Source organism: Rhinopithecus roxellana, chromosome 12 (genome assembly GCF_007565055.1).
Source record: "Rhinopithecus roxellana isolate Shanxi Qingling chromosome 12, ASM756505v1, whole genome shotgun sequence".
In the NCBI taxonomy this organism is placed as follows: Eukaryota; Metazoa; Chordata; class Mammalia; order Primates; family Cercopithecidae; genus Rhinopithecus; species Rhinopithecus roxellana.
The window spans coordinates 132,906,354-132,918,153 of NC_044560.1; the positions used below are offsets into that span (position 1 = coordinate 132,906,354).

Below are 11,800 nucleotides of genomic sequence, written 5' to 3' on the forward strand. Positions count from 1 at the left end.
ACTGGCGATGCACTGTCTCCTATTGGTCAATCCAAAGTTTTTAATTTGCCTGTGTAATACAGGGCGGGGCCCTCCGGTGAGGTCACGTGGCTACGAACCACTGAAGAAGTCCCCGGCGGAGGGGTGCGGCCGGAGCTCCAGTGGCGCAATCGGTTAGCGCGCGGTACTTATATGACAGTGCGAGCGGAGCAATGCCGAGGTTGTGAGTTCGATCCTCACCTGGAGCACTTTTAATTTTTTCCTCATCAGTTTTTTTTTATTTTTATTTTTATTTTTTAGACATAGTTTCACTCTTGTTTGCCCAGGCTGGAGTGCAATGGCACGATCACGGCTCACTGCAACCTCCGCCTCCCAGGTTCAAGCGATTCTCCTGCCTCAGCCTCCCTATTAGCTGGGATTATAGGCATGTGCCACCACGCCCAGCCAATTTTGTATTTTTAGTAGAGACGGGGTTTCTCCATGTTGGTCAGGCTGGTCTCGAACTCCTGACCTCAGGTGATCCGCCCGCCTCCGCCTCCCAAAGTGCTGGGATTACAGGCCTGAGCCACCGCGCCTGGCTTCTCATCAGTTTTTATAAACTTATACATCTTATAAACCAACCAAAACATCTACATCACTTAAATGAATGAACGTTTCTATCTTTTGAATTACTGGGCTCAAAAGACTCCTAGGGCTTTGGCGAAGGTCCTTTGGGTGTTCTGTATTGTAGGAAGGTGCCGTTTCCGTCTCAGCCACCAGGTGGGGGTATCGTCTCTTATTAGATGCTCTGGGCATGGACTTGAGTGCAAATAGTTTGACTTTTGTGGAGATGTGTGTCCTCGGCAAACTGTATATGACTGCCTCCTCCGTATTTCTCTCTCTTTTTAATGCCTCTTTTACAGATGAACATATTTATCTGTCTTGGAGTTTTCAACCTCTGTTGAAAAGGAAAACTATGTTTCCTTTCCGTTTTTGAGTCGACTTGTTTTTTTAACATGTATTGAACATTCACTATGTACCTGGCTTCCTTTAGCTGTGTGTAATACGGCAGTAAACAAGTAGTCCCTGCCCTCTGAGGACGTGACATTCTAGTGGGGAGGCAGATTGCTGTCAACATAAGAATTAAGTACATTTTAATGTTAGGTGGTGATGATAATGTCATGGAAAAAGTTGAGCAAGGTAGGGAGGATGGGGTAGTTGGAGGTGGGGTGTGGATTGCAACAGCAGTGGTGGGGGGGATCTCAGAGAAGACAACTTTTGAGCAGAGACCTGAAGGAGGGGAGTGAGCCATGGGGACACCTGGGGAGTGTTCAGGCAGAGGGAATAGCTAGTGCAAAGCTCCTATGGATGAAGCAGACCAGACTTGGTAGAGCAGCTAGGAGGCCAGTATGGCTGGAGCAGAGTGACCAAGGGGGAGGGTAAGCGATGGGCGCGACTGTGTGGGCTGTGGGGAGGACTTAGGACTTTAACTTGTATGTGATTTGACTCAGGTCTCGTAACAGGCTTCGTTTGGTTGTCTCGTGGGGAGTGGGGAAAGGAGAGACTGAAGGCAGGGGCGAGAGCAGAGACTGGGGCAGGGGCTGCTATGAAGATGCAAATAGGAGACGATGTTGGCTAGGACCAGGGTGGGGGTCATGGTGGGGGCAGGTGGATTGTGGATCTATTTTGCAGGTGGATCAGACAGGATCGCTGTTGGCCTGGGGTGTGGGTTTGAGAGCAAAGTGTCAAGGGATACTCCTGGGTGTCTGGCTTAAGCCCTGGTAGATGGTGGGAGGTGCCATTTTCTTACATGAGGGATTCTTTGAGGAAGGGGCAGAGAATCTGATCTGGCTAAAGGAAGGACCAGGGATGTTGTTCTTTCAGTCTCCAACGCTCTGTTTCAGCAAATGTCTCTTCACTGCTTGCTCTTGGTCTCTGCCCCTCCGCTGCCTTTGCATCTCAGGGGTTCTGACTCCCTCTCGCCGGACCCTCTTCTACTTATCAGGGCCTGAGCCCTTTCCCATAAAGGAGGCAGTTTCCTGGAAGAGGAGACCAAACGTCAGTGAGCAAGGGAGAGGGCTAAGGAGGCCTGAGAGCTGGAGGGAGGCTTGAGGAGGGTAGAAAGAAGGGAGAGGAGGGAAGGGGGCTGGAGAGGGAGAGAGAAGAGGAGGAGGAGTAAGTCTTGGGGGAAGAGGGGAAGAGGACAATGGGGAGTGGGAGGGCAAGGAAAGGAAGGACGGAAAAAGAGAGAGATGGGAGACGGGAAGGAGGAGAAAGGGGGTAAGAGACGGCAGGATGGGGAGGCTGAAAGTGGTGGGAGAGGAATAATGAGGGAGGGGACAAATCGGAGGGAGGAGAGAAGAACAGAAGGCAAAGGGCGTAGGGCGGGGCAGCAGGGTGCAGAAGAGGAAGTGAAAAGGAGGAGGAAGGGTGAGGGTAGGGAAAGGAGAAAAGAGGGAAGTGGGAGGGAAGAGGAGGGAGAGCGGGGCAAGGAGAAAGAAGAGGGGTCGCGGGGGGCGAAGGCTGGGCGGCAGGGCCGAGCCGCAGGCGCTGACGCAGGGCGGCTTCCGGGCGCGGGGCCCCGGGGCTGGTCCTGACGCCGCTGGCCTTGTATGGTCTGAAGACGCGGTTCCCCCGGGGCCCCTCCTAGACGCGCGGCCCCTACCCACACGCCCTGGCCTCGCGGGGCCGACCCTGGTTGGTGTCCGAGGCCTCGGGCTTCCAAGATTCGGAAATGCCAAGACCTGGTAATTCCCGGGCTCCAGGGTCCCGGTGGCCAGAAATCTGTCACTCCGAGTCACCAGGGGTCTAGCGTCTAAAGCGCTAGGGGACGCAATCTGAGACTCCCAAATGTTGAGACCCTAAACTCTTGAGACCCTAAAACCCGCTTCCCCAACATCCAGAAGGTGTCGAAGCCCCCCCGGAACCCCTAATCCCTAAACGGGTTCCGCTACCCCAGGCTGCCCCGCCCCGCGCCCGCCCCCGCTCGCTCTGGGCGCGCGCCCCGGCACATTCCGTCCTCCCCACCCGGCCCCTCCCGCCTCCCGCGGCCCCGTGGGGACGGAAACATTCAGTCCCCGCCCGCGCCCGCCCGAGAGCTGGGTCAAGGAGCCCGGCAGGACGAGAGCGTAGCGCCCCCGACGCCCGGGAACTGGCTCCCCCGGTTCCCATCTGGTGACCTCACCTGGTCCCACCCTTTCAGGTGAACTGCCAGGCCCGGTGACGTCACTTCCTGCCAGGTAAGCGCCGCGGGGCTCGGAGAAGCAGAGTTGACTGCACCCAGCTTCCAAAAAGTCACCCTCTCCCTCCCCATTCCTGTCTCTAGACCGCGAAGAAGCCAGGATCCCAGCTTACACTCAGATCGTTTATTTAAAAATGCCCCAAAACACAAAAATAGACTTTTAAGGTAACAATATATATTACTAAATATATTATAGTCTACTTATAATAATTATACCGTCGTTTCCAATATTACAAAAAAAGAGAAAGAAAAATACAAGGGAAGCAGACGACCCAATATATATAAATACTATAAAATCATATTAGAATAAATAAAGTCGTCATAAATAAAGGGTCCATTGATTTATGGGTGGGGTTTGGCAACGGCTTTGGCTACTTGCTTTTGGAGGGTAATTTGAGCACCAGGATTCCCCCTCAGGAGAGGTTCCGGTTACCAGGAGCCACTGGAACCTCAGGTCTATAAAAACTGGAGGGGCAGTGAAGGCCTGTTATTCACAGCACATAAGATTCTATGAGACAGATTTGGGCAGGGAAGAGGTGGGGGAGAGGGCTCATTGCCTCCCTTAAATATGGTACATTTTTTTTTTTTTTTTTTTCAAAAACCTCAGAAGACACTCCATCCCCCACCACCATGAATACTGAGCTTGCACACTTGGGGACCTGCCCCAGTGTGAGGTCAGGGGAGTGGGTTAATGCATTCTGGAAAAGGGGGTTACTTGATTACTTGATTACTGTCCCTCAAGTCCCCATAGCCCTGGGGTCCATGCAGAGACCACAGTGCAACAGACGTGGCTCCGCGCTGAGATCCAGCTGATCTGACCGGGCAGTCACTTGTCACTCAGACACAGAGATGCGGTTGAAGATGGGGAGTCGCCGGGGGGCTGCCGCGGGCTGGGGTGGTGCAAAAACCCCCGCCTCGAAGACAGGAGAGTCAGAGCCCCCCAGGCTGCTGCCGCTGCTGGCATATTCATCAGGGTCGGATCCCAGGGACTGTACAGAGGGGGTCCGAACAAGGCCACCCAAGGGCCCCCAGACGCTGACAGGAGTGGCCCTTCGGCAGGAGGGGCAACAGAGTGAGCTGGGGTCTCTTCGAGCTACGGGGGTACCAGGGGCAGCAGAGAAGGCAGAGGGTGACAGTGGAAGGTCCCCATGTGGTGGCGGGGAGCTGGAGGGCGAGAAGGAGCTGGAGGACAGGGAAGGGCCGACCAGGCCTGGTGGTGGTGGTGAGGGCCGGCGGCCGGAGGGCAGGCCGGAGAAGCTGATGCTCTGGCGAAGCACAGGAGGGTGGCCCGGGGCCGCCAGGTCTTCGCTGGGGTTGTGGATGAAGTGACAGCGAGAGCCGTAGGGGCAGCGGCCCTGGAGGTAGAACTTGTGGCAGAGTTCTGTCTTGTACTTGGGGTGGCGATTGGCCTGGCGCAGCTCGCCCAGGCCATGGGCAAACTGGCACTTGGCCCCGTAGCGGCAGCGTCCACTCTCTGAGAAGGTCCGACATAGCTCAGTCTTGTAGCGTGAGGGGGTGGTGGAGGTCGCAGTGGGCGAAGTGGGTGAGGGTGACAGCTCGGGGCCCAGGCGGGGAGCCAGCGGTGCGAAGCCAGGGGGTGGGGGCACCCAACCACAGCTGCGGCCTTCCACCAGGCTGGTGGAGCGGCCAGGCAGGCGGGAGGTGACCCCAGACGGGCTGGAGTCGGAAGGGCTCAGGCTCCAGAGTCCCGAGGAGCCCCAGGCTGGGCTGGACTCAGTCCCTCCATGGTCGGATGGCACCGGCACGTCAGGGCTCAGCGACAGGAGGCTCTGCGGAAATGTGTCGGTTAAGGTACCTGAAAATGCAGGGCGACGCCCCACCCCAGCTGCAGGGAACTACAGCTTGCCAGGCCGGTTTGTGGGCTCCTGGCCTGAGCCCCACCCGCCTGCAAAAATCCCTGGGTTCCGGATGCCAGAAGCCCAGATTTGGAGGTTCTGAGTTTACCCACGACCGAGGCCTTATCCCGAGGGACCCAGGAATCCCGGCTTTCCCGGCTGGACCAAGAGGGGGCCCCGAAGTCAGGGCACACCACTTTTTCCCAATTTTGGGTGTCTTGCCCTCCCCAGATATGACCCACGCGTCGGGATCTCCAGTTTCACAACTGAAGGAACCGGGCAAAGTTGACCCAGCAGTCCGAGTGGCTTCGGTTTTAGGGTTCTCAGAGAACTACGGTCAGGGACTGGAGAGACAGAAGTCGGATCCCCCCCACCCTGAGACTTCAGCCCCAGAGACGCCTCCGCGCAAAACCACGCCTTCAGCAACGACTAGGGGTGAGCCAGGTATGGGGGCCACTTCCGCCTCCAGGCAGTCTAGGTCTGAGAAAAGTTCTCCGACTTTCCACTCGCACGGGCCGCCCCACCCATGTTTGGGCCAAGAGCCGGGAGTCGTGGGCTCCATTTTCACCTCCAAATCACAAAGCTGCTCTGAGCGGGAGGCAGGGGCCCCAGGCTGGAGGGCGCGGCGCTAGGGAGCCCTAGTTAGAGAAGAGAGGCAAGCGTCCCGGGATGGAGTTTGCGGCACTAGAGAGCTGGGGAGTCAAGCGTGCAGGTACCGGGGGTGCCGTGCGGCGGGGACTCACCTCATAGATGGCAGTGAGATCCATGGTGTAGCGGTTGGCCATTAGAGGGGAGTCGGCCGAGAGTCAGAGCGCTGAAGTCAGGCTGAGGTTGGCAGGGAGAGCCGGCTACTTAAACAGCAAGCACGGGGCGGGGCCTGGGCCAGGGGCGGGGCAGGAGGGGCGCTTCCCGGACGCGCGCCCCCGGCGCAGCCCGGCTGGCCCTGGACTGGTTCCCTTCCGCCCAGCCCTGGGCCAGGACGCGCCTGAGCTTGGCCGGTGGACAGCCGCGACCGGGCGAGGAGTGCGTGGGGAAAGGGTGGGGGTCGCGGTGGGGGTGCGGATCGGGGGGCGCCTGCCCAGTTTTCAAAGCTGGAGACTGAGGCGTGTAGAAGGAAACTGGGGCGGAGGTGGGGGCAGGGCTTCAGGGGCAATTGACAAGGGCAGAGGCCCGATGGGGGTGAGCCTGCGACACAGACGGACGGGGGCGGGGAGAGACACGCAGAGGGGTACAGACAGACAGGGAGAGAGGCAGAGAGAAAAACAGAGAGAGACACACACATCGAGAGACACATACAGGGAGAGATAGGGTGAGGAGGGGAGGGACGGTGAGGAGACAGAGACAGTCCCAGAGACAGATTCAGAGGGAGAAGAGGGTTGGGAGGATCACAAAAAGAAACAGAAAGGGGCTGAGCGCAAGTGGCTTACGCCTGTGATCCCAGCACTTTTTGTGTTTTTCTTTCTTTCCTTTATTATTATTTTTTTGAGAGACGGGGTTTCCCTATGTTGCCCAGGGTGATCTTCGCCTCCGGGACTCCAGGGATCCTCCCACCTCGGCCTCCCAAAGAGCTGGAATTACAGGTGCGAACCACCAAGCCCGGCCAATCCCAGCACTTTGAGAGGGTGAGGCAGGTGGAGTACCTGAGATCAGGAGTTCAAGATCAGCCTGGGCAACAGTGAGACCCCATCCCTACAAAAAATACTATTTAAAAAAATTAAAAAGAAAAACTGGACAAAAAGGAGAAAGACTGTGAGAAACAAGTACTTACAGAAAGAAATCTGCTGAGCAAAGTGCCAAGAAAGAGCCAGCAGGCCTTGGAGGGGAATCCTCTGAGAACTGCCTGCCTTGTGTTGTCTCACTCCTAAACAGCCCAGACAGATGAGACCTGGACTGCTCTCCCTCTCCCCACTTGCTGGGGTTGGGTGGGTGAGTGGGTTGGGGTCCAGGATACCTGGCAAGGCTGAAAAGGGGCCTCCTTTCCCAAGTCACAGGGCGGCTCTAGCCCCTCATCCTCAGGCAGATGATCTCTTCTAGGCTGAGTTAAGGAGAACTCACCTAGGCTGAGTTTTAAGTGCTTTACACACATTAATCCTAACGCCAGGTGGTATGCCTATTTAAGGCAGGAGGAAACCAAAGTGAAGTTACTCTCCTGCCTGGCTCACACCTGTAGACCTAGCACTTTGGGCACCCAAGGCGGGCGGATCACTAGAGCTCAGGAGTTGGAGACCAGTCTGGGCAACATGGTGAATCCCCGTTTCTACCAAAAATACAAAAATTAGCTGGATGTGGTGTCGCACACCTGTGGTCCCACTACTGGGGGGCGGGGAGGGAGCAGGCTGTGATGGGAGAGTCGCTTGAACCCAGGAGGCAGAGGTTGCATGACCTAAGATCCCGCCACTGCTCTCCAGCCTGGGCCACAGAGTGAGACTCCCTCTCAAGGGGGTAAAAAACGTTACTCTTCTAGTTCGAGCTAGCAAATGGCAGAGGCCTCATACCAGGGCCTGAAATTATGTTGAGGTTTGCCCTCTAAGAAAACTCAAGATTGGCAAGGTGGAGGTCTTTCACTATAATGGATGGTTGCATTGATTGAAAGCTGTTTTAAGCTTTCAAAAAGAAAAAAAAATGGGTCATCCCCAGTTGATGGCTGGATGGGCCTCTTAGAGTGGGGTGTGCCTTCAGACTACATTTTCCTTTTTTTTTTTTTTTTAAATTTTGAGACGGAGTGTCGCTCTGTTGCCCAGGCTGGAGTGCAGTGGGGAGATCTCTGCTCACTGCAAGCTCCGCCTCCCGGGTTCACGCCATTCTCCTGCCTCAGCCTCCCGCGTAGCTGGGACTACAGGCACCCGCCACCATGCCTGGCTCATTTTTTGTATTTTTAGTAGAGACGGGATTTCACCGTGTTAGCCAGGAGGGTCTCGATTTCCTGACCTCGTGATCCACCCGCCTTTGAGAGACGTGATTACAAAGTGCTGGGATTACAGGTGTCAGCCACCGCGCCTGGCCCAGACTACATTTTCAAGGATCATTCCCCACACTGGCACATCTTTTGTTATCAAAGGGTTGCCCTAAGTGAAAACCCTCTTAAGATCTGGAAAGACAATTTATTTTTTAACGGGTGTTGGAGAGCTGGCTGCCCTGAGTGAAAATGCGGGGGTAGAAATCATTGCCACAGTGCGCAGTTATAATGGTGGAAAGTTCATTCTTGCAGGCTGCGGGCTTGTATTAAGGTGGGGAGATTCTGCCAGGCTCCACGTCGACCTGCTTCGTCTGAGAGCGGCGGGGGGGAATCCCTGGTGCGGCGCTTGCTGAGGGGCCTTCCCGGGCCGGTCTCGTGAGCTGGGCGGGCCGCGGGCGGCTCTGGCACGGTTGTGGCCTCCTGCTCGCCTGTGACTCATTCGCAAGGGGCGGGGGAGTGGGGGCTTCCTGGAAGCCGTGACGAGGAGGTTCAGCCCGGACACTCGGGTTCCTCTCCTGTAACCAGGGCTCCCGTCTCCTGTAAACAGAGCCCCGAGGATAACGGGGAAAAAGAGGGGAGGAGGGGGACCTGGGACCCGCCTCTCGGCCGAGCTCCAAATCCTTACACAGCCTATAGGACTGAGGCGGGGAAAGGGGAGTGGGGGGCACCCTTGGGTCTGCGGAGGCCGGCTCAGCTCGGGCTGCGATCGATCCTGGAGGAGGGATTCCAGTTTCTACTCCCTGGATACTGGGAGCATTTCCCATCCCTGAGTCAGCCTGTCCCCCTCCTCTCTCCCATCTGCTGAGTCATCGCCCCGAGTCAGGACTTTTGGGATAGGGCCATTCTCAAAGGAGGGGGATGCTTTGCTCGCAGAAGGACTGGTCCTCCACCTCCCCAAACCCACAGACCTGGGGACCCAGGAGCCAAGGCCTCAGTCCCTCCTCCCTCGCAGTAACCCAGGGGCCTGAGTCCCCAGCCCCTCCTCCCTCAGACTCAGGAGTCCAGGCCCCCAGCCCCTCCTCCCTCGGATCCAGGGGTCCAGGCCCCTAACCCCTCCTCCCTCAGACCCAGGGATCCAGGCCACCAGTCCCTCCTCCCTCAGATCCTCAGGCCCCCTGAGACCCCAGCCCCTTCTCCCTCAGACCCAGGGGTCCAGGCCCCCAGCTCCTCCTCCCTCAGATCCAGCGGTCCAGGCCCCTAACCCCTCCTCCCTCAGACTCGGGAGACCCCCAGCCCGTCCTCCCTCAGATCCAAGAGACCAGGCCCTCAGCCCTCCCCCCAGGTCTCGGGCGTCCCAGGCCAGGAGGAAGTTCACGGCAGGACTCCTCCCTGCTCCCCACGTAGCCAGCGGGAAAATCCGCGGCCCCAGCGGCGGCCGGGAATCCCCTCTGGAATGACGGTGGGGAAGGGGATGGCCGGGGTCCCCCGCGGGGCGCTGGGGCCTGTCCTGGGCGGGCGAGAAGAGAAGGAAAGGGGCGGAAACCAGAGAGGCTAAAAATACAGCCAACACTTCCTGCCTAGGGGGAGGGGAGCGGAGAGCAGAGTTTCCAGAAAAACAAGCGGGGACGGGAAACGCGGGGGTGTGAGAGCCGGCCGAGTGCGCGGGCGAGCTGGGGACCGTATACCCGCGGCACGTGTGCCCGCGCCGTGTGTACGCCTGGCGTGATTGCCTGGGCCTGATTGGGCGTGGCCAAGGGCGGGGCTGGCCGAGTGTACCCCGGCCTGCGACTGCGTGGGCGGCGGGCCGGGCTAGCCGGCGTGTGTACCCCGTTGTGTGAACAGTGTGTGTGCTTGCGGGTGCAAAGGTGCGCCTTGGCATCTGGGGGTGAGAGATCCGGTGTGCCTGGGTATGCAGTGGGGGAAGGTGAGGGGCACAAGTGTGCCCAGTTTCCTGTGAGAAGGCTGTGTGCATACAATCCCGCATGACTTGGCTGTGTGAATCAATGTGTGAAACCGCCTGTGTGATCGACTGTACCGTGTGTGTTTTGGCCATCTCTGGGTGTGGGGTGGATGCTCTGTTGTAACTGTACTGCAATTTGTCTTTGAGGCGGCATTCTTAAGAACATGAGGTTTTCATCCCCACCTGCATATCTGTGTGTTGCTCTGAGCCACTGTGGGATCTGCAGTGACTTAAGTGTGTGTAACTCAGCGCAGGTGCCTGGGTGAGGGAATGACTCTGCCCTCCCCTGTGTCTGAGGCTCTGTGCACACACAACTTTGTGTGTGTGTGTTGCTTTGAGACAGGGTCTCGCTCTGTTGCCCAGGCTGGAGTGCAGCGGTACAATCTCGGCTCACTGAAGCCTCGACCTCCTGGGCTGAATCGATCCTCCCACTTCAGCCTCCCAGGTAGCTGGGACTACAGGCACGTGCCACCACACCTGGCACACACATTTGAAGCTGTGTCAGCATCCATGACTTTGCAGCTGTGGCCGTGCGCAAGGCCTTTGTGGCTCAGTGTGTCTAGTCCCCAGATGTGTGAATAGTGTTCACGTATGTCCACGTCCTTTGTCGTGGGCGTCTGAGACTGCATGTGCAGATCACAGTAGGCCAGCGTCTGAATGCAGTTCCTGTGGCCCAAGTCACAAGGCAGTGAAACTGATGAACTTTGGTTTCTGACGTCTACAGCCCGCGTGATGGGGCGAGTAGCTGGCGAGCTCCCCCCCTCCATGTCACCGTTCTTGTGTCGGCCTCCGTGGGCAGAGCAGACGTGCAGACACGAGCACCTGAGAAGCTGGGGCAGGGCCGATGAGGCTGCCTCTGATAGTGCTGGGCTAAGGACAGGGCTGAGTCAGCCTGTGATGGGCAAAGTCTGCGATGGGGTGAGAGATAGCTTATCGGGTTAAGTGGTGGTTAGAGGGTTGTTTGTGTATTCATGTGGCTGGGTCGCTCCCTGAAGGTATCTGTCTGTGGGACTGTCAATGGGATGGGGTCCCTGGGGGGCACCATGACTATAGGATAGTGGGTTAGCTCTGCAGGGGGGCAAGCATGCTGTGTGCCCGAGTCCCCACTGTCTGTTTTGTGGTGGCTGTGCACCTCACATCCACCCCCTCCCTGGAGCGTGCAGTGTGCACCAGACTGTGTAATCTCCCTCTGGGTTTAGTTATCTAGCAAAGCTAAGTCCTCACCAAGGCCCTCTGTGACCTGTCTGGATTTCCTCTCCTATTCCTGCTCCCTCATTGTGCCCAAGCCTCCTTTTCATGTGTTCTATAAACCCCAGCACATTCCTGTCCCAGGTCCCTGGCACTTGCAGTTCTCTCTGTCTGGAGCACTCTTGCCTGGATGTGTGGATGTCCCCAAGCTTATTCCCTTTCCTTTGGGGCTGCTCTAATACCGCCTTCTCAGTGAGGCCTTCCTTGACCTCTGTCAAGAATTTAAAAAAATCATAACAATAAACAAAAGTCCTGGCGTGGTGGCTGGTGGCTGGTGCCGGTGCCTGTAATCCCAGAATTTTGGGAGACCGAGGCGGGCAGATCACTTCAGGTCAGAAGCTCAAGACCAGCCTGGCCAACATGGTGAAAACCCGTCTCTACTAAAAATATAAAAATTAGCCGCGCGTGGTGATGCACTCCTGTAATCCCAGCTAGTCGGAAGGCTAAGGCAGGACAGTCACTTGAACCCAGGAGGCGGAGGTTGCAGTGAGCCAAGATGGCATCATTGCACTCCAGCCTGGGCGACAGAGTGAGACTCATCTCAAAAATATATAAACAAGAAAACCCTTGTCATCTATTTAATAATAAATACATGGAACATATATAAGCTGTAATGAATGCTCACGAAACCACAGTCCAAC

The 11,800-nt window shown here is 57.0% G+C and overlaps 1 protein-coding gene and 1 non-coding gene across 2 annotated transcripts; one reads left to right on the forward strand and one right to left on the reverse strand.

The window, feature by feature from the left end:
• Window positions 1-134: 134 nt before the first annotated feature.
• On the forward strand, window positions 135-227 carry TRNAI-UAU. The gene is given in 2 exon segments: window positions 135-172; window positions 192-227. It is a non-coding gene; the product is annotated as a tRNA-Ile (tRNA).
• A 3,081-nt stretch (window positions 228-3,308) lies between these two features.
• ZFP36 (ZFP36 ring finger protein) lies at window positions 3,309-5,937 on the reverse strand. Its single transcript, XM_010380912.2, has 2 exons — window positions 5,799-5,937; window positions 3,309-4,989 (listed from the first exon to the last, which is right to left on the reverse strand). The coding sequence occupies exons 1-2, from the start codon at window positions 5,838-5,840 to the stop codon at window positions 4,033-4,035; spliced, it is 999 nt and encodes a 332-aa protein (XP_010379214.1). The 5' UTR covers window positions 5,841-5,937; the 3' UTR covers window positions 3,309-4,032.
• Window positions 5,938-11,800: the final 5,863 nt, after the last annotated feature.